Raw genomic sequence first — 26,492 nt, 5'->3', positions numbered from 1 at the left:
TTAGTAGACTTCCTTGACAAGCAAACAAAAAATACTTGGCTCAAACATACATGATTTTGTTGTAATGCTGTGATTTTATTTAACTAGCCTTGTGTTGTAAAAAATAAGCTTATGAACTGGAGGGACTCATCAACCCTAAGGGAAAAGAGCATATGATTATGTGGGTCTGTTCTTTGGTCAGCATTTCATTTCTTACTATGTGTCCTTCTGATTCTGAACTTTCAGGAAGATTTAGTAGCCGGATACCATGACGTGGAATCTTCAGGTGTCTGTAGAGAGGCTGTAAATCTCGTGTGCATTTGAACATTGTCTGCCATTACATTGCCTTCTGTACTTAAACTGGTCAATCTGGTTGCTCCTCCTGCAGAAGCATCAGACCTGGAAAAGAAAGCTGAAGTCCCAGGCTGAAGCCTTTGCTCATTACCGCCAGACACACACGGCAAATGAGCGTCGGCGACGTAATGAAATGAGAGGTCTCTTTGACAAGTTGAAGAAAGTTTTGGGGCTACTGAACCTTCCCAAGGTCTCCAAATGCTACATTCTCAAGCAGGTAGGTCTTTTGGAGCTTAAGTGAGAAGGAGAATCATTTAATCTGCATGGAATAATTGTGCTAGTATGAACTCTTCAGGTGAGTCCCAGTGTAGAGGGGACTTCTGTCATCTCTGCTGGACTCTAGAACAAAACAATACCTGAAAGAATCTGTATTCCAAAAAGCATAGTCTTGATGACATGAACATATGTTTTTGGACTGGGCCTTCCCTTGTATTCTTCCTGAATCGTGGAACGTTATGTCTTAATTCTTTAGTGGTTTACTGTGTACATGAAATTTTTTAATCCATTAAATCCATTAATTTTTTAATGCTTGAGAAGATAGCATTCCATTAGGCATTATACAGATATTAAAAGCTTAACTATAAAGATGTAAATGACAGGAAACTAAACATGAGTGGTAGATATGTAAGTATGCTTATCAACTGTACCTAGAAATTGGAAGATAAAAGTTTGCTGGCCTTTGGAAGAAGGGCAAACAGATGTTTATCACTCTTCAACCAGCATTTAGGGAAAGCTGGCATTCATGGTACTTCACATGATTTATCTCACATCCTGTTTTCTCAAGATTACAGAAATTTGAAAATAATTTTTTTAAAGGTTTCTGGGAAGGAAAATTATTATTTTGTGTATCACTGGTTTATAAATCAGTTCCCTAATACTATTTTAGGCCTTTGAGGAAATCCAAGGACTGACAGATCAGGCAGATAAGTTTATTGGGCAGAAGACGTTACTGACACGCAAACGAGATGGTCTGATTCGAAAAGTATCCACGCTTTCAGGTGAGACTGGTTTTGAATGCAAACTAGCTGTAATAATGGAAGATGAAAGAAAAGGCTTTTAGGAGTGAGAATGTGTGGACTAATTGGTGGATCCAGGTGTGTCATTGGTTCATATAAAATTCAGACTTGTGATACAAACAAAGTTGTGCTAAGCTCTGACTCAGTGATAGGCTCATCATGCTGGTAGAAATGGCTTTTGTTATCCTTCATGCCTAAAGGAAGTGTGGAATGCTCTCTGTGCTGGGAGCCATGGGCTTGGGTTCCTTTGAAAAGGTTGGGTGATGGTGATAGTGTCACTTAATTCTGTCACTGGTCACTTCCTGAAATGCCTTTTCTGCTCAGCTGTCTCCAGTCAGTACCGAAGCCTCCAACTCCTTGCAGAGCTTTGCAAATGACTCCTTGTCCTGCTTTCCCAAGAACCAGTGCTCCTGAAGGCTAGAACGTGTCAGCTCTGTACACAGAACAAAACTGAAGTAGATTATAAGCTGCTGCTCATCCAGACATTACATCTTGTACTTACTGTGTCTTTCTGTGCCATTTGGAAGGGTAGGAAAGCTGTGACACATTTTCAATCAGTGTCAAAATGTGTGATCAAACAAAATATTATTCTAATCTTGCAGTCTGGGACTATAAACAACAGAACACCTGTAAAGTAGAAATGAAAGATGCTTAATCTTTTGTTTTTACATGAATCCATTCATGCTTATATAAGGTATTTGATTTATAAAAAGTAAAAGGTGTTGTAGTGAAGTCTAGTAATCTAGAAATGTGTGAGAGGCCTTTTGAGCAGAGAATGAAAGCAAATAACATCACAAAGTAGTTATCTGCTCTTTTGCATTCGTAGCGAGACCTCAGATTTTGTGAGGAAAAAGTCCTGTCTCAGGACAATTAGTTAAAGATATACCATGATGTTAGAATATAAACACTAAGCAGAAAACAGGCTAGTATAGTCACTTGAACTTGGATCATATAAAACTGTGTGTATATGCAGAAAACAAATTATTTTTGAAATCTGTGTGTTTGTCCAAGGCTAGAATTTTCATGGCAATGAAATAAACTGTATGTGAGTTTACATTCAAATGTCATTTAAGTAATAGGGTCCATTAGTCCAAGAAATTTCATTCCAGGTAAAGGTAACATTTTATTCAGTAGTCACATGTTTATCATTAGGAGATGTGGCAGGATTTTTTTTATAGCTGTGGGTGTTTTCTACTAGTCCTTGTTCAGCAAGAGCTTGTGCTTGTCCAGGATAATTTCTGCTTATCAAAGTGGCAGATAAATTCTAAAATGTGTGGATGTTTCTGGAGGGGAAAAAAAATTGGAATAAATGGGTAATTGCTTCACTCTGATATTAAGTATACTATTTACTTGGTGGGGATGGTGGTTATCTGTTTTATAGTAATTGAATAATGTCATCTTAACACATTATTAGTTCTGTCTTCAGCATTTTAGTTTTGGAAAGAGTTTGAAAAGCAGGCTGACTCTCTGATAATTTTTCTGTAGGAAAGACAGAAGAGGTGGTCCTGAAGAAGCTGGAATATATTTATGCTAAACAAAAAGCAATAGAAGCACAAAAAAAGAAGAAAGAACCTGAGCCACAGAAATCAGCTGCACCCTCCACTGCTAGCACCCAGCAAGAAGGATCCTCTGCTGCCCCCAGAGAGCCAGCCCCGATAGCGATGACAAACAGGAGGGGCAAGCCACTGATACTTGCCAGGAGAGGAGTCCGGGCCACAGGTGGGCTACAAGAGGTGCATGTCCTGCATCAAGGGGAGACAGCCACTGAAGCTGCACCCTGTGGGAAGGCAAAGTGCCAGCTGGCTTTTGCAGGCAGCCTCACTCCTGAAACAGAATTGTGCATAGGACCGGGAAATGTCCATATGATAGGTGTGGAAACCACTTGCTTTCAGTAAGAATGAGGCCAGTGCAACTGAGGTCTTCAGGGGAACATGACTTCAGAGTTTCAGAATGATGGGAAGTAAATTTTTACTAAGTTGTCCTTTAATTTCAGGGAGTTTCACTGCAATCCAGCAGTAATTTCTAAGAGTTGAAGGTGGTTCTTTTTCTGCTGACTCAGTACCTGAAGTTCAACCCTCAGAATTCTGGGATTGCTACAACAGACTCTTTAAAACCTCCCTTGTCAAAATGCTAGCTCTCAACATGGTGGAAGTTTGCTCTTAAATTAAATGGCAGAGTTGTCAGACACTGGAGAGTTTTGGTTTTTTGTTTTTTTGGTTTTTTTAAGCTGGAATTTGTAGAGAAGTGTTCAACATTTGTGGAGACCTTCTCATCATAAATGTAGGAAGGAACAAAAGAATGGCTCCTTCCAGAGCTGTACCTAATCCTGGCTTGCAGGGTGATGTGCCAGAATAAATGAGTGTTTTATTACCTCTTTTGTTGCAGAGGACTCCTCAGCCTCCCTCACCCTCACGGCTGCAAGCGTAGTGATGACTCCACAGGGGCAGGTGCTTACGCTGAAGAGCCCCCTGGTCCCAGGGCAGGTGGCAGCTGTTCCTTCCACGCTGCTGCAGGCTGAACTAAAGCCTCGAGGGGTTGGTACTACCATGACAACACAGCCAGGTAGGATCACATGGGATGATGGTGATCAGTATAATGCTGTTCATAGATCTGCAGCGCAGTTTATGAAGTTAGTAAATTTTGCTTTAATATTTTGGATTTTTTTACAACTTGGCTGAGGTAGAACTTGACTCTGATAAGAGAGATTAGATGTCATTAACTTAGACTGTCAGTTTATCAACAGGTTAGTAAAATGTGTTAAAATTTTGCTATTCAGAAATTACAGAAACATAGGGAAGAATTCCTAATCACATAACCACTCTGCATTTCTGTTTTTACTACTTTAAGATGTTATTGAAGTCTTGCCTTGAAGTGCACTGCTCCTGTTTTCCAGGAGTATCTGAAGTAAATGAAAGTACTGTATCTGAGTATCTGAAAGGCTTTTGTTTCCACTTCATCCTCTGTTTCGCTTTTCTTGGATAAGGTGTTACTTCTGTGATGATTCAACTGCCAGGATCAACAGTTCCAGTCCAAGTAAAAGGAATCCTTACTAACTCTACCATTCCTATTACACTGTCAACTGTTGCTGGGAATCCAGCACCCTCAACAGTGGTATCAGCTACACCACCCCACTCAGGTATGCTCTTTGTTTTTCATGGATCTTTGTGCTTGGATGTAGGGAACACCATCCTTGCAAAGCTGAAGTTAAATTGTTTTCTCACTAGGGAGTAATTGTAGGTGTTATTTTCTGGGTATTCAAAGAAAATCATGATTAAATGTTTTGAATAGTTTACTAGGAGATTATGGATTAGAGCTTTTTAACTTTCCTTCATCTCACTGAGCCTGCTTGCCCTCAAGAAAGTCAGGATAAGTAGATACTGGGATGTGTCTGTGGTGTAATGCATCCTGCTGGAGAAGCTTCAGTTCAGAGTGATGGTGGGGCTGCTGAAAATCTTTGCCTGTAACATCCAGACTCTTACTGTGGCACAGCCCCTTCCCATACCCTGCCAGCTCTGCTGCCCATGGGAGGGCTGTTTTTCAGGGCCTCATGCTGTACATTGGATCTAGGTGTGGGGTGGCTCCTGCCAGCAGGGTTCTGCTTGCCATCTGTTGTGCTGAAAGCAAGCCACTCACTTTCTGCTTCACTGTAGTCGTTTGGTCATCCTGGCAAAGGAAAGTTCACCTCAGCTTTAGGGCTGGGAAAATCTGAGTGCTATTAACAGGGAACAGCTAGGAGGCAGAAAATAGGTAATCATTTAGTCTCTGGAATGTCTCTGTAGTGCACAAAACTGTAACTGCAAGATGTGATCATAAAAACAAAGCATAAAAAGCCAGTAAGAGGGAAAATTCTCATTTTGTTTGCCTTGTGCATCACCATCTGAACTGTAAGCATTGCAGGTGATTGCACTGGAGCTTGCTGTTGTTCTACAAATTGAAAATTAAGTTATTGGTGTGTTAAAGCTTCAGTTGACCAGAGCTGTGTAATCAGTCTAAATTGCAGTTTGCTTGAGGAAGACCTGAAAGTGAGCTAATGACACTTACTTAGGAATTACCTTGCAGTTAACACATACCCTAATGGATGCTGTTGTGTGTGGTTTTGCAGAAAGCGAAGATTCATTCATGATGCCAAAGATTGTTAATGTGACATCACTGGCTGCTGAAGCAGGCATGAATCTAAACCTGAACCGAAACAAAAATTCTAATGCAACAGCAGCTGCAGGTACTCCAGCTTCTGAGCAATCCTTGGCTGTAGCACCCCTTGAAACTACGAATAGTGACAACATCCTTTCAGAAGAAAAAGCCAAACCATGTATGGGAGGCAATGGTGGAGATGGAGGAAATACCACAGGTCCAAAGAAAGCTTTCTTTGAAAATAAAGATGTCCTTCCACAACTCTGGAATGTATCATGTACAAAGGAACCTCCAGAGTCCTTCAGCAAAAAGCTCTGCATTGGTGAGTTTGTAGGAAGCCAAACCAGGAGGAAAGATGGTGATTCTGGAGGGGAAAGATTAAAATCCAAAGAATTGTCATTCCGCAAGCTGCAGATCAAAGATTCCAGGATAGAAATGGAATTGAGGAAAGTAGCATCGGCAATGGAGGAAGCAGACCTGGATACAAGTGAGATACTGAGCAGCATTGAGGAGAGCGACGACACCGATGAAACCCTCACCTCGCTGCTCAATGAAATCGCCTTCCTCAACCAGCAGCTGAACGATGATGCCTCAGCCATGTCTGAGCTGCCTGGTGCCCTCAGCTCAGATTTCTCTCATAAAGATGCAGAAGCTCACCGAGGAACAGCCAGTGATCTCTCTGCTGCAGATGGGTCTGCCTTCCAGTTTGGCCATTTGGGAGGCAGTTTTAAGGACCTTTCTGAAGTTCCAGGAGGTGGTGGCTCTTTAAGCCCCCTCCTGCTGCACTTGGAAGATGATGACCTTAGTGATGGGGACAAGAACTCTGGGGAGCCTTCATCTGAAGCAGATGTCTTAAAGATAGTGATAGGTACTGAAATGAAGAATCCGCTTTCCAATCTATCTGGAACCAGTGGTGGGAATGGCAAAACAGTAACAACCTTGTCAGATGCCGCTAACGTGACTCCTCCGGTTTTGCAGATGAAGACTAATCCAGAAGCCGGTAATGCTGACAAGTCGTGGAGGCCCATGCCGAAGCTAGCACCACTTGGTTTAAAAGTGGCAAGTCTGCCAGTTGACTCAGAGGGGCAGAGTAATAAAGTGATGCCTTTACTGGCACCTATAGTTGCAAAACTAACTCCTAGTGGGGTAAAAAATTCATTACCTGCCACTCTTCAAGAAGGGCAGGATAACAAAATAATGCCCGCTTTAGCACCTGTGGTTGCGAAGTCGAATACTACTGGGACCTTGCCTTCAAGTTCAGCAGGCAAATAAGTGCAGATGTTTTTTATCAGACTGGAAGAGAGATCTAGAGTAGTGTGGCCAGTGTCATTGTTCAGCAGCCTCCATCGTCTGCAACACTTGTTTTCTGCATAGCATCAGTACTGTGTTCATATGAGGGGCAGGCCCCAAATTGTCAAGTAAGTGTTAGGAAACTTTAAGCATGTTGATCTACTTTTACCTCACTGTTGTATTCTGGGTGTTCTCCTTCCCCTTCTCAAGACAACAAAGATGATCTATTACCATTGCTGGGCACATGGTATCCTTCCAAAATTGGGTTCTTCACAGGAATAGTTATCGAAGGACTGAGAAACTGAAGCAGTTTAAGGAGATTTGTTTTCTCACCCCAGCAGGGAGGCAGCTGTCTTGTTGGGAAAAAAAATAAATTGGATTATCTGTTTTTGTACCAGGCAAATTATCTATGCAGAAATGGCATTGTTCATATTTGCTTGTTTTAATATTTGCAGGATATGATAAATATGCAGAAATCAGGTTGTAGTTACTCTCAAAGTTGATACCTAGAGCAGCAGAAGGGAAATCTGAGACTGCAGAGGGCTGAAATGAAAAGGTTTTTTCTTTGGTGCTAGATAGTTCTCTAGCAGAGACTTTTTAAGAGCTTATGCACAGAAAATTTTAATAAACACTTATAACTCTCACTGCTGGGGAAGAAAAACGCATTTCCACATTTCCCAATGTAATTAGAAGGAGGACAGTATGTTAACTTTAATAATACTGTCATCACTCTCACCTCCTGCCCCCACACAAATACTTCTCCTATTGATGCTTAGGACATCTGTAAGGAAAAATTGCAGAGAGTTGAAAGAAAATGTGGCCACCCTATTGCTACATCTTTAAATACATTGCTGAAGTAGCTAGAGTGTTTTCCCAGGTCCTATTTTCTTTCCTTCTGTCATTTTTCAAGATGTATGTGGTGGCTGGGAATGTTCACACCAAGTATTGCTTTATGAAAACACAGAATGCTTTCAGGAGTCTTGTAGCCTGGCATAAGTGAGCGAGGTGTACATGTGAGTGTAAATATGAAAATATGTGTATAGCTTTCCAAACCTTTCATTTCTTTATAAATTCAGGAAAGGTACTCAGAGGTTTCTCACTGCATTTGCACAAGCTGTGTATAGCAAAAAAAGTCAACAAAAATGCTCATTACCAGGGAAATAGGGCAGTATTGAATCACAGGATGTATTTTTTATTCTTCTCTGCCACTGCTTACTCAATAACCTGTAGATGCTCCTTACTGTTCAGCTGTTGAACTGTGACGGGCCTGCAGACTGTAAAGATATTTATATTTTTGTACACAATTTCTGTTTTCATAGTTTTCTTGACAAATGAAGTTTTCAGCCTCGGAGAGATGATTTGTTAATGAGTATACACAATCTTTTCCTATCAAGTTTGTAAATATAAGTTACGGTGCGCTTGGGGGGCTTCTTAACTGTTCCACAAAGGTAAAAAATGTTGCCGTGAAAATTGAAAATCATACAGAATTTCAATGGTGCATTTTGTTTTAGGTTTAGGAATGTAATTCCATGTTTTAACTGTTCCAGCAACAGCAGCTGGGATTACCCCCTGCCATCCAAATTGCCCATCTTTGGTGGTGCAGTAATCCGGGAATTTCATCCTTCCAGCCCTGAGCTTGTGCAGGTGTTGCGAGCGATGTTCTTCCACAGTGAGGGAGCAGTGTTTGTACAACCATAGCCCTGTTCAGTACGCTGCATCTTCTGGATCCATGTCTAGGTTAGATCCATCAGGGAATGAACATACCTTGGGTGTTTCCTCAGCATTTTTATTTTTTAAATTATGCCACAGAGGAGAGAAGCCCTTCAAGCTCAGTGTGTGTAAAGTTACTCCAGAGACTACGTTAAAAAAGATTTTTCACCTGGGCATTCTAAACTGTGTTTTAAAATAGTTACATACAACTCTTTTGCCTTTTGCATATTTGCTATTCTAATATTTCGTACAAGTCTAGTATTAGTGATTTGGAAAAGAGAGTTTAGGTCATTATGAGAGTCCTGCAGGGTCTTGCAGTTGTCACTTAATGCCTTAGGAAAGGGGATTTACAGTCCCAGTAAGTAATTAGACAAATGTTGCTTCTTATTGAGGATTTTAACCTTATTTTAAACTAGTAGAAACAAATGCTGCTTCTCATTAAGGATTTAAACCTTATTTTAAATTAGTAGAAATGTGTTGCTTCTTATTGAGGATTTTAACCTTATTTTAAACTAGTAGAAAAAAAATGCTGCTTCTCATTAAGGATTTTAACCTTATTTTAAATTAGTAGAAATGTGTTGCTTCTTATTAATGATTTTAACCTTATTTTAAACTAGTAGAAAGAAATGCTGCTTCTCATTAAGGATTTAAACCTTACTTTAAATTAGTAGAAATGTGTTGCTTCTTATTAATGATTTTAACCTTATTTTAAACTAGTAGAAAAACATGCTGCTTCTCATTAAGGATTTAAACCTTATTTTAAACTAGTAGAAACAAATATTGCTTCTCATTAGGGATTTAAACCTTATTTTAAACTAGTAGAAAAAAATGCTGCTTCTCATTAAGGATTTAAACCTTATTTTAAACTAGTAGAAACAAATATTGCTTCTCATTAGGGATTTAAACCTTATTTTAAACTAGTAGAAAAAAATGCTGCTTCTCATTAAGGATTTAAACCTTATTTTAAACTAGTAGAAATCTGGAGTAACTAAATTATTTTACTAGCACTACATCAGACTCAAATTTATTTACCTGGGAATCTGGTTCTGTTTCTAATAGGCTGAGGTTGCTTATTGTTTTAACTTGTAGTAATTTGTTTTTCCAGTAGATTTCATTCCTCCTGTGCGAGAAACAGCAGCAAACCTGTGCTGTGATTATTTTTAAATTCCTAATCACTAACCCTTGTTTCTGCACCTCACTTTTTTATGGTTCCAACAGCCAGTTTTAATTAGCACACAGAATTGTGTGTTCTCTGTGAGACAGAGAGGCTATAACATAATAACCGATCACACATGATCTAAAAGAAATAATGTTCTTTTGAGGATTTATTATTTTTTCTGTTTATTATTGGGGAGTATAAAATTTCTCTATGTAAATTTGCTGTTTAACACTGGGCAGAAAAAAAAATTTACTGCAGTAAAAATTTAATGATGGCAAGATGACAGCAAAACCTTTTGGTCCCTAAATGTTACTAGAAAATTAACTAAGAACAGCCCCCCAGTCTGGCTGTAAAAGGTGGCATTTGGTGTGGTTCTGAGGAAGATCTTTGATGGGTTCTACCAGCCAACAAAGCATGTTTGAAATGCTCTTGGGTTTTGCTCGTTTCACTGTCTTGTATCTGCAGCACGTTATTTTGCTATGAATTTAAATGCTGACTCTTTGCTCTTCCCTTAAGCTCCCAAACATTTTAAAAGTTACATATGCTGTCATTTGAGGCAATAATCATAGAATATAACACTTTATGAGAAGATTCTGGAAACAGGAGAAACAAGGAAACCCCTGCAAGGCGCACGCTCTTGCTTGACCAAGACACCTGGAGATTTTCTTTGTTTTTTTACACATCTGTAAATAGACTGGAATGTTTTTAAGAATATAATGAAATGTCAGATTTAGCTTTTTTCCTTTTATATATTAAAATATATCTTTCCCTCTTTTTTGCTTTTGAAAAATTGATATTTTTGTAGAAATCTAACAGTACAAGACTCTTAACTGTATGTGAGGGACAAAGTGTAAAACTAAAATAAACCAATCAAGTTCAACTAGAAACTGGCTCTGAATGTTTGTTACAGGGAGAGAGGGGGAGCAGAAATGACGTGGTGGTGGGCTGTTGGTGACATACCTGAGCAAGTGGTACAAGAATGCTGAGGCCCAAGCTTTGGCTGCACAAACACTGGGTTTTGGTTCAAGTGATCAGTAACTCAGAGATTTCTCCCTTCGGTCTTAGCAGCGTGCAGGAAATGTCATCCCTTGTAAGAGGGGATTTTGACTTGCTGAGTGCAGAAAAGGCATCACAGGGACTTTCTTTTCTGCAAGGTGTACCCTGAGCAGGAAGCCAAGGGGGTTAACATTTAGTCATGGCACAAAAAGAAACACAACTGAGAGCTGAGAGATGAAGCCCACAGAAAAGCTTAGATTCCTTACTCCAACCCCGGGTTTGTCCTTCGTATCTGAGTCCTTTAGAGAAGGGCTGTCCTAATGGGAACAGGTTTGCAGATCTGCCTTTATGTGAAGTGTCAGAGGAGAGACGCTTTTTAAAAAGAAATGGATAAAATGCCCATAACAAGTAGCTGTCTGTGGCTTCCACATGCAGTAATTGGAAAGTGAGTGGGGGTTATTTTGTTTGGGTTGGTTTTTTGTTTGGTGGGTGGGTGGTTGGTTGGTTGGGGGGCTTTTTGTGTTGGGTTGTTTTTTTTTTTGTTGGTTTTGTTTGTTTTTTTCCCTTTTTTGGTGGTATTTTTTTCTTCATTATGTAGTACATTTCTACAAATGAGAAGTTAGTCTTACAGACCTGAGAAAAGAAAATACAGTGAGAAGAGTTACACAGTTACAGTGAGGGTAAGTAATTGACTGGAGAAGACATGTCAGAGAATTTCTTTTTATTTAAAGAGTAAAATCAGACCTTACGGGAATGAATTAATAAAAATGGTTGACACAGTCAACATATTTTCTGAAATTTCTCATTAAACCCTTCAACAAGGTCTTATCCTATTACTCCTTTTTTTCAGGGCTAAAGTTGCTTCATGGAATAGAAAAAAATGTAAGCATGAAGTATATCCAGTCAGCCTTGCAATGGAAAGAACTTTCTAATGGAGGCCAACAGTCTGCTGGGGATCTGTGTTTTCCAGCATATTCATCGTGTTCTTGGAGATGCAGATGGTGGTACAAATAAACTCTGTTGACGATACAGTTACAGGGAGTCTGTGCAGTAACTGATGCTACAGCCAGATTTGAGCCTGTAAATGCAATCCAAAAATATGCAGGACCAGTTTGTCTATAATTGGCAGTGAATGGAATCTAAATAACTGTCATTTGGGGTCATGGTAGTGGAGGAATTCTAATGCCATTTGTGTTGTCTCTTGAGCTCAGTGCCTCATCTCTTTGCCCTTTTAACTGCTGCTGCACACCAAGAAGGCATCGTTACACCACAGTGTACTTGGCTGTTCCTGCTCATTTGGAGTTTGTGGTGCCTCAGCTCGCACTTTAGTTGTCCATCTTGTATCTCCTGGGAGTTGGAGGCGTCGGACCAGGTGAGAGCTCTTCTGGAGGTTTCCCTGTCTTCATTCTCTTAATAGAGTTCTACTCCTAGAAGGATTTAGTCTCCACTTGTCTGGGTCTTTTCTGATGAAGAGGAAAGCCTCTGTGTCCTCCTGACCAGCCGCCTGGGCCTTGCAGGCTGCCAGCACAAACTCCATGCAGTGTTTCAGGCAGCTGGAGAGCCCTTTGCCCCAGGCTTCCTGCCACCTTCTGCACGCTCATCAGTGCGAGCACATCCCGGTGCCAGGGAAGCCTTTGGAACCTATGGCTGTGTTTGTCTAATCCAGTGATGCATCCAGCCCAGCAGCCAGGGGTGTCTTACCTGTCCTGGTGTGTTTGGGAATGTCCCCTCTGTCCCCTGTTTTGGTGGGGCTGCCCTGGAGCACCCCCGTGCTGCCAGCAGAGCTGCTGTGACAAAGTGCAAAGGCCTGTCCTTGCTTTAATGGTGGTCACTTACCTGGTACATCTTGCTCTTGTGAGGGTTCCCTGTTTTCTGTAGGGCTGCCAGCGTATGGGACTGTGGTTCATCGAGGGTACAGCTGTTGGCCCTGGCTCTCTAATGTAAGGTAGATGCTGGAAATCAGAGTGGAGAGACTTGAACCTGAAGGCAGCATTTTGCCTTGGCTGTCTCAGCTCAGCATGAGAGGAGGCCCAGGATCCCTGCCTGTGTAAGATGTGGATGTGATGGAGGGTGTATCAAGGGGCAGCCACAGCTACGTGGGTGTGAGCAGGCAGGCTGCTGTGCTGTAGGAGCAGGGCTCAGTCTCTGCCAGCCTGCTGGGACCAGCTCCGAGGAGGAGAAAGGCTTTCCTGCTGCCTTTGACTTCCTTTCCCATTCCTGCTGAGCACAGGGCTCCCTGTAGTTCCCCTGTGTGACGCAGAGCGGTGCCCCTGGCAAGTGCCCGTGCTGTGCCTCGTGGGCTGAAACCAGGCAATTAAATAGCAGCTAAAAAAAGATATGCAGACATAAGCTGTGTGCCATTTTTAGTAGCTTTCAGCACCGATTAACTCCTTAGACAGCAGCTGTATGAAACAGCCTGCCCAGCTCCTCCTGGTCTGTCCCAACCCCAGGCCTGCTGGGGCAGGGCTCTGGCTGCCCACAGCAGAGCAGCAAAACCTGTGGGTGTGCAGCTCTTCCCTGGCTTCTCCAGGGCTTGGGGCTGTGCGGGCACGAAGCCTCTGGGCAAGGTCTGTAGGCTCGTGTGAATCTGCAGAGCTTACCCGAGCAATGGGCTCCAGTTTGCAGCTGAGGCTACTGAGCACTGCAAGGATATAAAACTTTATGCCTCTGAGGTGCCACTGGATCTGGAAAATGGACTTTGGTCCCCTGGACTTTCAGATCCAATGATCTGTGATTATTTTTAAGCAAAAAAATGTAAAGTAACCACTGTATTAATACCAATCATCTTTAAAAAAGAGGCCAGAATTTGTTTTTGAAATTGTGCTGGACCCAACCTACATAAAAAACCAAAATGGAGGATGAATGCATGACACAAGCTTGCTGGTTTATGGAACAGTACAGTGTATTTTCAGGCCGTGGGGATGGGATGACTGATGACCACCTCCCCTTGCAGAGTGAAAGTATGATCAAGACTTGTTTGATTTGTAGCAGCTTGACTGTTCTGTTTAACAAAAAGCCCATTAGCAGGACAATCAGAGCTTTACAGGTGTTTTCAGGACGGCACACCACTGTCTGCTGAAGGCAGTTGTAGCAGCATGTCCCCTGTAGCCTCCATTTCGGTGCCTGTCCGGGATTTCCTGCAGCAGTGAGAGGAGAAGGGTGGGTCTGCCCTGGAGCTGACTCAGTAGTTTGGCAGAAGCAGCTGGGGAAGCTGCTGCCAGCTCTTGCACCACCCATCCCTTGCTGCCTTCACAGTGCCCTGTGTGCCAGAGCCCCTTGCAGGAGCTGCACAAGCTGCTCTTGGCCTGAGGGGCAGATGCTCCTCTTTCCCCCCTCTTTCCACCAGTCCTTCTGCCTGCTCAGGCCTGGAGCTCTGAGCCCTGTCCTCTGTGTAAGGAAAAGGGGCTGAGACCTGATGCTTCCCACACTGCTCCCTGGCGTGCCATGACACACACACCAGCAGCTCAAAGCCCAGGCCTGTGGCTACACTCTCCTGTTGGCACCAAGTCAACTGCTAAGCACGTGCTGGGTCCTTCTCTTCTGAAGAGCAGCAGTGTCATGCCAATCCTCTGCCCTCTTCTGCTTCCTTCTGGCTCACCCTGCCATCTGCATGGCTGAGGCCTTGCCAGCTGTACTCTTTTTAGTCACAAAACATGTTCCAACCTAAGGTGTCTAAAACAGCAGTAAAATTTTTGAAGGGATCCTGGAATTCCTTGCTGAGTTTCTTTTCTTCTGAAGGAAAAACCTCAATGGAGACAAGGTGTCTGGTTACTTTTGGTATCCAATGAAGGCTGGAACTGTTTGTGTAAACAGCAGCTAAAGGTGCCTCTTCCTGCAGGAGCTGTTGCTTGGCGTGGGTGAAGCTGTGCTGTCCTTGGCCACAAGCCCTTGGCCCCCATGGCCCTTGTCTGTCCCTGCCTAAGCCGGAGGCACAGGCAGTGCTGAGCTTTGAAAAGGTGTGAACTAATGCTGTGCCTTATTTTGGAGACGTGCTGGACCTGGATGTTACTATAAAGCGTTATGTAGCTAGAGTAAAACATGATTTGATCAACCATTAGTGTCCCTCTGGGGCCTGGCTGGAGCCACGTTTGTATGCTCAGCCTTGGAAAGGCAGCAGGCCTGGAGAAGGTCCCCCTGCCTGGGCAGCCCTGTGTGGGGTTGGATGGGGACAGATGGGGGTCAGTGGAGCCCCACATGTGCCCCTCGGATTCGGGGGGGGGGGGGGGGGCAGCTGCTGGCTTGGCTGGGCCTGGCTGGGTTTGGGCTGTGGGGGAGGTGGTGGTGTGGCTTCTCTTGGGGGGACAGGTTATGGGGCTGGATAACTTCAGATGGGCCAAGCTTCAGCAAACTGCAAGCACATGTGAAGGTTTCTGCATATGAGATGGATAACAAAGCTGCTCTGGTTATTTTGATACCTTTTTTTAATGGTGTGATCATGTTTTAACTTCTGTTAAGGTGACTGGCTATAAAACCATGACAGGAAAAGGAGGTGCTGGCAAACCTTTTGCAAGGACAATGATTAACTCCTGCTCCCCAACTGGTGTCTGCACTTCTAGATTACAATGGCTTCTTGGTTTCAAAAAATGGCTCAGACTGACTTGCAGCTCGTGAGTGCTTTTGCAAAGCTTTGAATTTGCTTCCTTAGCTTTTGAATGCCCATGGCAAAAAGATCTCACCCCACAAATGTTTTGTGGCTCTGACATGTGGGGCAATCAACTTGAACCGGGAGGCTTAGTCTTCCGGAAAAAATTTTAATAAATGGCTCCCACCAGGCAAGCTGAACTGATGGCAGCCACAGTGGGAATTGTTACTACTGTGCTCCAGTGTAGACAAGGCCTCATTGTCTGGCTTTGATGGGGAAAATGTCCAGTTTCGCAAAGTTTGCTGAGCAAGGGAGAAAATAATTATATTGCAGATCAGCTTACAAGGGGCACATTCATGTTTGAAAGAAAACTCGATTTTCATAGAGTGAGGAAGAAAAGCATAACTGCCAAAGGAAAAAGCCATCGGCATTGGTGACCTACTAAAATTGCCTCAAGTCAGAAGTTATTCCTGGCTGAAGGTGAGTCCCAGGGGGCTGGATCCTTGGCTCTGGCTGAGAGGCAGACGGTGCAAGTGGGAAGCATGCAGGAAACCAAGCACTCCTCTGCCTCTGAGGGTGCTCTGTGCTGCCAGCACCCGGGTGCGAGGCAGACGTGGCAGAGAGCAGAGCCCTTGTGTGGCTGGACTGCAGCAGGCCCCAGTGCTCGTGTCCCCAAGCTCCCCCCTGGGCGTTACCAGGGCAGAAGCTGTGGCAGCAGAGTCCCACATCCCCACCCTCTGCCTGCAGCCTCAGGAGCCCAGAGGGCTTTGGGCAGGCCAGCACCCCCCAGGTCACACAGCCCTAGCAGCACCCCGGGTGTGTGACCGGCCACAGCAGCACCACTGCCTCGGATCTGCCCAGCTCCCAGTTTTCAACTCCTGGCTGCTGCAGCTGAGATTTCATTTGCAGTATTTGAACAAAACATTGGAAGCGTTTTGCTTCATGTGCTTCTGTTTAGGAAGACCACAGGGCAAATGGTGAAGGAAAATGCTTTACACACTGAGCTGCCTGTGCTGAGCCACATGCAGCTGGCCCTGGCTGCTGCCTCCCACTGGCACTGGGAGTATTTGCTGAAGCCATTTTGGTTGTCTCCCCAAGGGGGAGGATGTAATTATCTTCTTTTTGCAAGATTGCATGTAATTTTCTCTTCACTATTAAAAAAAAAAAAATTGAAACAAGCAGAAATGAACTGTGCAACAAGCTGATACCTATTAATTCTTTCATTAGATTGAAAGTAAAGCTCCAGTGAATCTAGTGCTATAAATCTTTGTGGGGTTGTGAGCATTTCTCTCAAGGAAGCTGCAGGAAGCTGCTTCTCTTTGCAGGAAGCTGCAACACCAGCAGAAATCCAGTTTGTTGTCATGGCAATGTCAGTAGTTACCTTTTCTGTATGCCAAATCACAGGCACTCATAGGATCACAGAAAAATTCACATAGGAAAGGCCCTCTGGAGATCAATAGTCCAGCCTCCTGTCCAGGGCAGGGGCAGTCATGAGATCAAATCAGGCTGGTCATTTCTTTCTCCATCCAGGATTAAAAACCTCAATGGATGGAGACAGTGCCTCTTCCTGGGCAACATTTCCAGGCTGTTGCTCCCTGCCTTCTAGCCTTCCTAATTCTAGTCATTCTGAGAATAATATTTGGGTTTGCCATGACTTTGGTATTTAGTCACTATGTTTTCTTTCTTTCACCTCCGTGAGAGTGTGATCTGGCTATACTTTTATATTTCCTTCTCAGTTGTCCTGCCAGATGACTAATGGGCTGTGTGCAATTTTCTTGTATTTGACATTTGTTTTCTGCCCACATTGGCACTGCTTAAGGAAAGCATCCCTAGTCAGACCTGTATTTGCACATTAGCAAAGGGAACAAATGCATCCATCCATACAAATTGAATGTGCACTTGGGTGCTCTTCAGATAGACTTGCAAGCATGCAAAAGTTGCCATTAATCCCAGTCCTTCCTATTTGTTGTCATCTATGTAAAGTGTGCTGGACTAAAGAAAGGGGAGAGCGTGTGTGTTTGTGTGTGCCCTTGTCCTGAAGGGCACCCACTTGCCAACTCTCTTTTAACAGGATTGTTTCACGAGTTTTGTGTTTCACTCTCCTCCTGCTGGTATCATATTTAGTATACCATGTCCTGTCCAAGGACCAACTGCTGTCCAAGGTTTGTCTTGTTTAATTGAATTATGGTTGCCATGGGGAGTGGAAAGTTCAGATTTCGTTCTGCATGGTGAATTTTGCAAGCCAAGGTATACTACACAGAAAGGGGGAAACCTAGATCTCAAAGTCTGTGTCAAGGAGCAAGAGGTTAAATGGAGGGGATTTTAAAAGGGGTTTATGGTAATTTGTTGCCCTAGTTCCAAGGAAATTAAGTTACAGTTGGGTACAAAATTTATTTGTACCCAAAAGGCTTATTGAAAAACCCCAGTTCCACAACCTTATGCCACAGCTGTTGTTTTGCCTACCTCCATGTCATCTCTTGGCTTGCTGGACAGGGTCGACCCTGGGACTGAGTTGTCACACCTACTAAAGTGCTCTCAGAGTCTTGCAAAGGTTATCACACCTTTGCATCTCACACCTACTAAAGTGCTCTCAGAGTCTTTCTAGAGAACCAAGCACAAGCAAAGGGACAGAAATTGACTGCATACTGCTAGGTAGGATACTGCCGACACATCAGGAAAACTACAAATAGATGCAGTGCCAGCATTTCTGGTATTTGGTTTCTGAGCAGCATGATATGTAGTTTGCATTTCATTCCCTGTGCCTTCCTCCAGCACCTCTACAGTGAGAGGCTGGAGCTTGGTGTTCAGGGACACCACAGTGCTAAGCCCTCCACAGGCTCTGTGGCTCCTATGAGCCTCGGTACTGACCTCTGTGCCAGCCTGACATACGGACCCCAACACAGCCCTGCCTGCAGGAGGGGGACACAGAGATGGGCACCCCAGTGGGAAGCAGCAGAATGTCTCTGCAGGAGGGTCTGGAACACAACAGGAAGTTTTGGGAAAAGCTCTCTTGCAAGGTTTTGTTTTGATGTTTACTTTTGTCTTTTAAGGATGTGAGAGGCAAAAAATAGTGCAAATAAAGGAAACATTCATGAGATGTTCCTCTCCAAGCAGGAGTTCATGAGAACAGATGGGAAAACTGAGGCAAAAAGCAATGCCTGAAACTCATCCAGCTGAGTATTGCCCAATAGCATGAGAGACTTAGTGGGATAACTTCCATGCTCTGTTGCATTTGATTTTCCATCATTCACTCTTCAGGCATCAGGGGGAGGGCAGGGCTATGACATGAGAGGAAATTTAGAACACCATCAATGTGCTAAGTGTGATGGTGGGAGCAAAGTGAGCAGCTGTGAAAACTGATACAAATGGGTGAGTTTCATAGCTTGCAATATAACGCTTGGACATCACTTGTTATTAGAGGGATTTCTTATTTGCTTGCTCACAGTTTTGTTCTAGTTCTTTCATTTTGCTAACAGAAGTAACAATAAAAGGCATCTGTGGAGGCCATACAGCACAGTCAAGCTGTAAGATCTGTCATGCTGTTTTTTTCTGAGAGCAAAACCCAAAGCTGCCTGAGTTCTGGTTTACTTTGTCAGCTTGCTGCTGAACACCAAGAGCAGGACTAACTCCAGCCAGGGCACTGCCCACTTTGGGCTTGCAGAAGATATTCATGCTGCATCGTTCTTATTAATTACAGCTCTCTGGGAACATAAGGCATGGGATGGAGGAAAATGAAACAAACAGGCTTATTTAGGTCAATTACAAAAGTACGGGCTAATTGCAAACAAAGTGGCAAAACAGGAACGGTCTAGGCTCAGAGGAAAACAATGTGAACAGTGACCTACATTCTCTTGGGGAGTGGGGGGAGGTTAGACAGCAGGCCATTGGGAACACCAGCTCAGCAGAGAGGGGTTTGCAAGCATCTCTCCTTTCAGGTCCCTGGGCCAGGGCCAGCCCCTGTGCTGAGTCCATCCATGCAGTCTGTGCAGAGCTGGCCTAAACACATAAGAACATTCAGGCAGACATCAGCCAAGTGATGCAGTGGCTTTGTTCCTGTCTGATGTTTAGCCCCATAGAAAGCTGCAAGGCCTCTTCTGTGAGGACAGAACCTGAAAAATAACAGCTCCCTCCTTTCCATTGCAGAAGAGTCTGGGAGTGAAGATGGTTAGTTTGTATGCTCTTGCTTATGCTGCCAGAGGAAGGACAAATGAAGGACAATCAGTTGTTTAGACACATGCTGGAAAACCTATCTTGTGATCCCTTTCTGTGCCTGGAGCAGTAAGGAGCTCTCACTAACCTAACCTGGTCCAACATAACAAAGCTCAACCCAACCTTTCTACAGTGAACTGGCCTCAGGTGATCTTAGAGCAGTCAAGCAGCACTTTCAGCCTCTGCTTAGTGAGCCCTTGCAAGTATTTTTAGGACATTTGTGAAAAGTAGCTCTTCTGGGCTACCTTTCACAAACACCTTAAACCCACTGCCAACAAGATGAAGTGTGTAGATGCCTGAAGCCCCACTCACTAGAAAAAGTTTATGGGCCCAAAACTGGGAAAGGTGATTGCTCTGAGGGAGGCCTTTATCCCTCCTCACAGAGTTCAATGGTAATTTCATCCTGTGGTTGGTATTTCCAGAGAGCAGTAATTAGGGAGAACAATGGAACACAAATAACTTCTACAAACAAGAACAAGGATTTGGCATCCCCTATTTAAGTACCAGTTCAGTCAAGTGCTTTCCTATCATGTGGTTTTCAGATCTGGACTCCTTTTGCAAGTAGGAGTATCCAACATCCAATCTCTGTGTGCCTGCCAGCCCTGGCACCTGTGCAGTCAATGGGAGACATCCTTCTCCTATCTGCATGGTGCTGCTCTTGTCTCTACCCACACCTAAGGTCCCAGATAACTACGGTCTAAACGTGACAGAGTTCATGCAACACTGCAGTCCCACCAAGGGCTTTTGAGACTGTCAAATCACTTGGTCCTGTGTGTAAATGGGGCCAGACTCTGCTAGATCTAAGCTTGAGAGGACCCCTGTGGATTAGCCTGGGTACCGCATCACGGTTTGTCTGGCCAGCCAAAGCTGTGATGGTGGTGAGTTCACTGGCCCAGGCAGCGTCTGAGCTGAGTTTTGCCTCAGTACTTGATGTTTATCATCCCTCGTAATGTCCACACAGGCAGCAGGAAGCACAACACATTCACATTCAGCAGCTACCACATAGCATTCTCATCCCCTGCCACTGAGAAATGGACAACAAAGATCCTGCTTCTGGTGGAAATGTCATAGGGCTGTAACATCATTTATCTCCCTCCACAAGCTGGCTAATGCAGAAATGTGTGGGCCAGGCCACAGCTAGTGGGGATAGCTGCTCACACAGCTGGTGTTGTACTAGTGGAGAGGCTGGAACAGGAGCAGTGGGGGCTGTGGCCTTGTTCTTAGGGAGCCTCTGGCCCCTGCAGTGCCCTGCCAGGCTTGTCTGCCCCTGCAGCACTCAGGGGCTGCTGAGGCTCTCCTGAGCACCGCTCACCACTGTGCTGCCCAAGGGGCTGTGGGAAGTCCAGCAGCCATTCCTCCAGGCTTCAGTCACAGATTTTTTTTTTTTGTCAATCACATTTGTCACCCCAGAGCAGGCTTGAAAGCACACCTGACTGTGCACCGGATGCACGCATGCCTTGGGCACCAGGTGAGTCAGAGCATGGCCTTGCTTTGACAGCTGAATGGGCACTTGTGCACACCTTGTTAATTATGTTAAAAATAGTGTTAATTGAGGGCATGGGTTTTGCTGATCCCTTGAAATACAGAGTGAGACATAAGCAGACTAGTTCACCTACTGTTACAATAGCAGAGTAAAAATTGAAAGGAATTTGTAATTTTTTCCTTCAGTTTAGGGGACATTCTTCTAATTCAGAAAAAAAATGAGTGTAGCTGTGCCTGGAATTTACAAGTACATCTCTACACATTTCGTCTTATTCCAGAAACTATCAGTCCTTAGTGGAGACAAGCCTTTTCTAAGGAGTAACTTTATGTCTTCAGCTGGACTTTCTATACTACACATTTTGTTTGCATTCCCCATGATTTCTCTTTATCAGCACAATTTCCTAGCAACCAGCTGAATGGCATTCATGGATGTATATTTTTCTTTTTTTAAAGCACAGCTGGGGTGTATGATATAAGCATACTCTCCCTGGATGCATTATGAACCATAGATGTCTACATGACTTTTCAATGGGAACACATGAAGAAAGGATCCCGTGTAACTGCTGGCAGGATCTAAACATCTTAAGTCAGGTATCAGGAGCTGATAAAAAGGCCTAAGCTATGGTTGGAAAGAATTTCCAGAAACTCATTCTGCTTATCCCTTGTAGCTGTGACAATAAATGAGAGAGAGGAAGGGACAAAGCTCACTGCCAGCAAACAAGGCAACAAAAGCAACTAACTCTGCTTGGGTTTCGTCACCTGACACATTGAGCTTTGGAGACCTCTGTATGTCCAGAAAAGAACTGTTGGTACCTTTTGCCAGGGCAAATTCATATTTAATTAAGAAGTAAATAATGAAATTATTATTAAGTTCACAGTAATTTTCATAGTTGGAGAAAAGTTAAATATGAAATGCCCTCTGTATACTTCCTGGTAGCTGCTTTTCTTCTCTTACACTTTACCTGTCTAGTTTCTCATATATTGTACTTACATGTTATTTTTATTCTGGACTAGACCAAAGCTGTTTATCTTTCCTCCCCCACCCTCTCTCCACAACTGAGTGCCTGCTGTTCACTTCTTGACTAGCAAGAAGTCAACATGAGGAAAAAGCCATAATGACCCTGCTGAATCAACATCCTGTGAGGCTGAAATGACAGTCATTATCCTAACTGGAAAGCAGCACTATGGTCCTTTGGAGGTTGCAGCTCTTACAGAAGAAGACCAAATGCTTTTCTTACACAGAGATTAAAGCTTGTGGGGAAAATATGTTCTCTGCTCTTCACTTGGCCTGAAAGCTGCTCAGGAACATAGCAGTGAGGGTGTGGAGTAAAATGTCTGTCCCCACTATTTCTGCAGGTACACGTAAAGGTGATCAACCCATCCTCTAAGCTGTGTGGGAGCTATGAATCCACATGAGTGTGATGCTGCTCCCTGACTAACTCACCTGCTCACTGAGCTGGCCTCAATTGCTCATGCTGGCTGCCACAGCTTCCAGTTTGGAGCTCCCTCTAGTACTAGAGAGCAGGTCAGCTCCAACACACCGGTGTCTGAAAATATGAAATAATTTCTCAGATCTGTTTCTCTGATAAAGAAAACAAATTTAAAATGGCAAAACCCCAAGTTGAGCAAGCTACCACCCAGGGCCTTGGCTGTGACATGGTATCAGGCTTTCAGAGGCACAGAGCACCTTGCAGCCCCATCACACAGAGAGTTTGGAAAGCACTCAGTGTATCCAGTCATGGGACTACATCTGCTCTCGGTGTGTCTGGAGACTCACCCCATGCTCCCTGCCTGGCCACAGGTAGTGAGAAGAGCTTTGTAAGGAGAACAAGTTTAAGGAAATCACACTGAGTGGGCTCATGTAGCACTTCTGCTCTGTTGCTTTGTGTCTTCTTTTATGTGCTCTTATTTTATCACCATATTCTTAACTAGGAAAGTAACTGTTTTTTTTTTTTAAATCACATCCAAAATGTTCCTTTTGCTTGGAGCTTTACAGGATTACAGAACTATTGCAAAATGCTATATCTTAGAAAAGCACAGAGGATTTCTGCAACAGAGAAAAACATTTTCAGATACTTCATTACCTAGTGCTTAAAAAGATGGCATTTAATTTGTTGAGGCATCTGTTCTTTCATTATTTAAGGCATCTCTCAGAAAGACTTCTCTGAGAACACATAATTCAAGAGCAAATGCTGGAAACGTCAAAGATAAATGACATAATTTATTCATGGTACATTATCCTTTCTGTCAAGGAAGAATTCATGACTCTAGAGTGAAGCTGAAAGTCCTGTTGCTTTTGGTTATCATTAACTGATCTCAGTCAAGGCACTGCCCTGTGGAGATGGGCCCTACAGGAACATCCTGTCAAAACACAAGCCTTGTTCCGAAATAAAGGTGATCTCTGGCAATAGTCAGGAGGCAATAATGGCACAACAAAAGAAACAGCAGCAAGCGCTGGGGTGAGTGAGCACAGAGTGAAGCACTTGCCCCAGCACAAGCCACACATGCACCTTTAATGAGCTTTGACACAATGACTGGCCAGCAGATTACCAGCTTGACTGCTGCCATAGGAAAGCTTAATTTGGACACCACGAGCAAGAGCAACATCAGGAAGCTTGTCAAGGAGCAGCAGGTTTACCAATTGCTTCTAGTCATGCCACTGGATGAAAAGCAGCTTCTCCATTTCAAGTGGGCTGGTATTTCTTGGAGGATAGGGCTGGGAGAACAGAAGCCAAGCAGGACAGCATCATCTGCTCTGGTTTCACTCCAGCTAGAGCTCCGGTGGTGTAGAGTCAGTGCAAGGGTTTTTCACTTTCATAACCTTTCATAAATTTGATATTACAATTGGAAAATCGTATACCTCTAACAATGAAACAGGTGTGTGGTAAGACTTGTACTGCAAAACTGAGAGGAAACTGGTGTTTCCTGCCTCTTTCCCTTTTGTATTATTGGGATCAAAGAAAATAAGAGCAAGTGTTTTTATTAATGAAACTATAGAAAAAGTTTCTTTAAAAACCACTGGCAAGATCTTTTTCTTTAGGGCAAACTGAAAAAACTGTGACATTTCATGCTGCTTCAAAAAATAACTAGAAAGGTAGTATGCTTTAGTCTGAAAATCAGAAACATCTGTTCCCTGTCCCAGTTCCTTTTCAGTGAATTTAGAAGTCCAGTGATGTTTCAGAGTTAGCCTGTCTCTTCAGTCGCTTCACAGACACAAAGAATTGTAATCACAAATCACATTATGCTGTGCTCAGCTTCCAACAAAAGAGGAACAATTCCACTTGCATTTAAACAGCATCTCCCCAGCATACATCTCAGCTGTCCCTTGTTTTCAAAGACATCCCTCAGTTCTTTCTCAAATGTATGCATGTTTCTCCCAAATGTGATGACTCTGATGTTTTAGTGTTGAACAGCAGAAATTTAAGAACTATTGACTACATTTCTTTTCCTGTGCAGTGCCAGGTCCCAGTCCTGTAGAGGCTGGTGCTCTTTTCAAACTCCATATCCACTGTGAGTAGTTTCACTCACTGATAGCCTGCATTAAGCTAACCATATGTGTAAATCTTCCTGGAAGAGGGATTTTATTTTTGCTGCAACAGCAGGCCTGGTTTCCTTCATGACTTTCTCCTCACCCTTAGCATAAAGACACCGTTGTTGAGCAATAGGACAAGAGGTTTGGTAGGAAAGGACAATATTCACATTTTCTAAAAGAATCCTTTTCTTATGTGCCACCTCTCAGGCTGTAGACTATGTCTGGGGCTGAAAGGTAAGCCACCCTTATGATTCCATGATTACATATGCAAAACTCTTAGCTCCATGGACATCAATTATTTCCATTTTAAAATCTATTGCAATGTTACCAACTCTTGCAATTTTATTGTAAATCCCACAGAATTTGATATCTTTCAAAAAGCCATAGTTCCCAGAACCTTATGGCATTTTGACGCAGCAACAAGCATGGATTTCTCTCTGGCACATGTATCAAACCAAAAGCTATCAAAGGTTAGACACTGACATTTTAAATTCACTTCCTGCAAGTTACTGATAGAGATTAGAAGCATGCCCTATGGGTGTTTTCATCAATTTATGCAGGTTTCTGACCAGATAAACCTTAAGATCCTAGTCCTGCAAGTCCTTGTGCCTGCTCAGAATCCCACCTGGAATGCAAACAAACTTTTCCTGAAATTCCGGTGGTGCAGGCTCACACAGTCACAAGCTGTGATGCTGGCAGTGTGCTGGCTACCATGGGGAAGACCAGGTGGATCCTTTGTCATTGCAAATCTCTGCCTGAACTCCAGCAAATTTTCACCTGCTAGGAGCCAGCACACAAGCATCCAAATTTTTGCCTCCATGGGGTGTCTTTGTGTGCCAGTGGGCTGCTAGACTCCTAACAAAAATTTTGAAGAGCTGAGGGGAGAAGGAACTCCAGGACGTTCTCATAGTTGGGAACCTATGCAGTGGGGCCCTACCATGCCATTGTGTGGTTGTGGGCTCCTGTGCTCATTCAGGAATACCCAGCTCAGCTGCCAGGGTGTGGGTTTGCCAGCAGCCTCCACCCCACCTCTGTGAACACCACAGCCCTGGTAAAAATCCACACACCAGAAGTGATGTTTCAGCTGTCCCACACTATGGGGGCACAAGGTGACATCCCCTGTGCCCTCTCCCACCCCAGAGCAGCAGGGTGACACGGCCTCACAGTCCCCTCCCTTCCCTGCCATTCCTCAGGGGGCTCCTGTTGTGGCACAGGCAGGATGTGGTGGCCAGCCAGGAATGGCCAGGCAGGTGTGTGGGGCAGTCGGGACACTGTGACACCCCCAGCGACAGCAACACCCCAGGCGTGGTGTGCCGACCCACTGCAGGGGAAGGAAGCACCCAAAATTTGTAAATGCTTTTGCTGGAAAGGAACAACTGCAGTCAGAGGGTCGGCAAACAGTGCAGTTCAATTGCACACACTCATTTTCACCAGCAATTCAACCCGTTTGAGAGACCAAGATGGGTTACATGACATCTGGTGTTGTCCTACCTCTTGTATTATGTATGGGCCAATTTTCCAAATTTCTGGTGTCGCTGTTCGAGGGATCCTCCATATGTGCTTAGCTGTTGTTGGCAAGTGTAGTTTGGTTATTTTTGGGAACTACCATATTAAGTTTGGAAGTTAAGCCAACCCGCGTTCCATTTTGCCAGAGACGCTACAGTAACAGGTTCAAACAGGAGAAGATGGACAGTGTGACAGGGCACGGTGGGGGCCGAGGGCGCAGCCACGGGTCCTGAGGGACGGCGGGCAGGCAGAACGGGCCTTAAGGCGCCCTTGACCTTCCCCGGCTCTCACTTGGCTCTCGCGTGGCAGGCGCACCCTCGGACCCCATCAGAGCGCGCCGGAGCTCGCCCAGCACGGGCTCCCAGCCCAGCACGGGCTCCCCTCACGGCGCGGGCAGGGCCCGGCACGGGCTCCCCTCACGGCACGGGCTCCCGGCCCGGCACGGGCTCCCCGCACCGGCCCCGCCGCGATCCCTCCGCCAGCGCCGCCCGTCTCCCTCCGCCGCCCCGGGGCCGCGGTTTGGCCCGCGCGGGCCGCCGTAGCGCT

The 26,492-nt window shown here is 44.3% G+C and overlaps 1 protein-coding gene and 2 long non-coding RNA genes across 13 annotated transcripts in view; 2 read left to right on the top strand and 1 right to left on the bottom strand.

The window, feature by feature from the left end:
- The window catches only part of MGA (MAX dimerization protein MGA), a 60,803-nt gene extending 49,133 nt beyond the window's left edge, over window positions 1–11,670 (top strand). For 9 of the 10 annotated variants that reach the window (XM_064424596.1, XM_064424591.1, XM_064424595.1 and 6 more), the window contains 6 exons: window positions 368–550; window positions 1,220–1,331; window positions 2,835–3,068; window positions 3,735–3,911; window positions 4,333–4,485; window positions 5,452–10,526. In XM_064424596.1, coding sequence (XP_064280666.1) covers window positions 368–550; window positions 1,220–1,331; window positions 2,835–3,068; window positions 3,735–3,911; window positions 4,333–4,485; window positions 5,452–6,752 — 2,160 coding nt within the window. In that variant the 3' untranslated portion in view covers window positions 6,753–10,526. Of the gene's footprint in view, window positions 1–367; window positions 551–1,219; window positions 1,332–2,834; window positions 3,069–3,734; window positions 3,912–4,332; window positions 4,486–5,451; window positions 10,527–11,485 lie in introns of those variants that run through there. The other variant, XR_010364661.1, reaches the window with a different exon arrangement.
- LOC135303170 (uncharacterized) lies at window positions 11,255–26,220 on the bottom strand. Of its 2 annotated transcripts, none has more exons than XR_010364667.1 (3): window positions 25,932–26,220; window positions 22,353–22,455; window positions 11,255–13,772 (listed from the first exon to the last, which is right to left on the bottom strand). It is a non-coding gene; the product is annotated as an uncharacterized LOC135303170 (long non-coding RNA). The 2 variants fall into 2 exon arrangements; XR_010364668.1 differs by having other exon boundaries at window positions 11,255–12,587.
- Window positions 13,993–15,288, top strand: LOC135303171 (uncharacterized). The gene is made up of 2 exons (XR_010364669.1): window positions 13,993–14,591; window positions 15,091–15,288. It is a non-coding gene; the product is annotated as an uncharacterized LOC135303171 (long non-coding RNA).
- Window positions 26,221–26,492: the final 272 nt, after the last annotated feature.

The sequence above is a fragment of the Passer domesticus genome, chromosome 6 (assembly GCF_036417665.1).
Source record: "Passer domesticus isolate bPasDom1 chromosome 6, bPasDom1.hap1, whole genome shotgun sequence".
Lineage (NCBI taxonomy): Eukaryota > Metazoa > Chordata > Aves > Passeriformes > Passeridae > Passer > Passer domesticus.
This window is presented reverse-complemented; position numbering and strand designations above follow the sequence as displayed.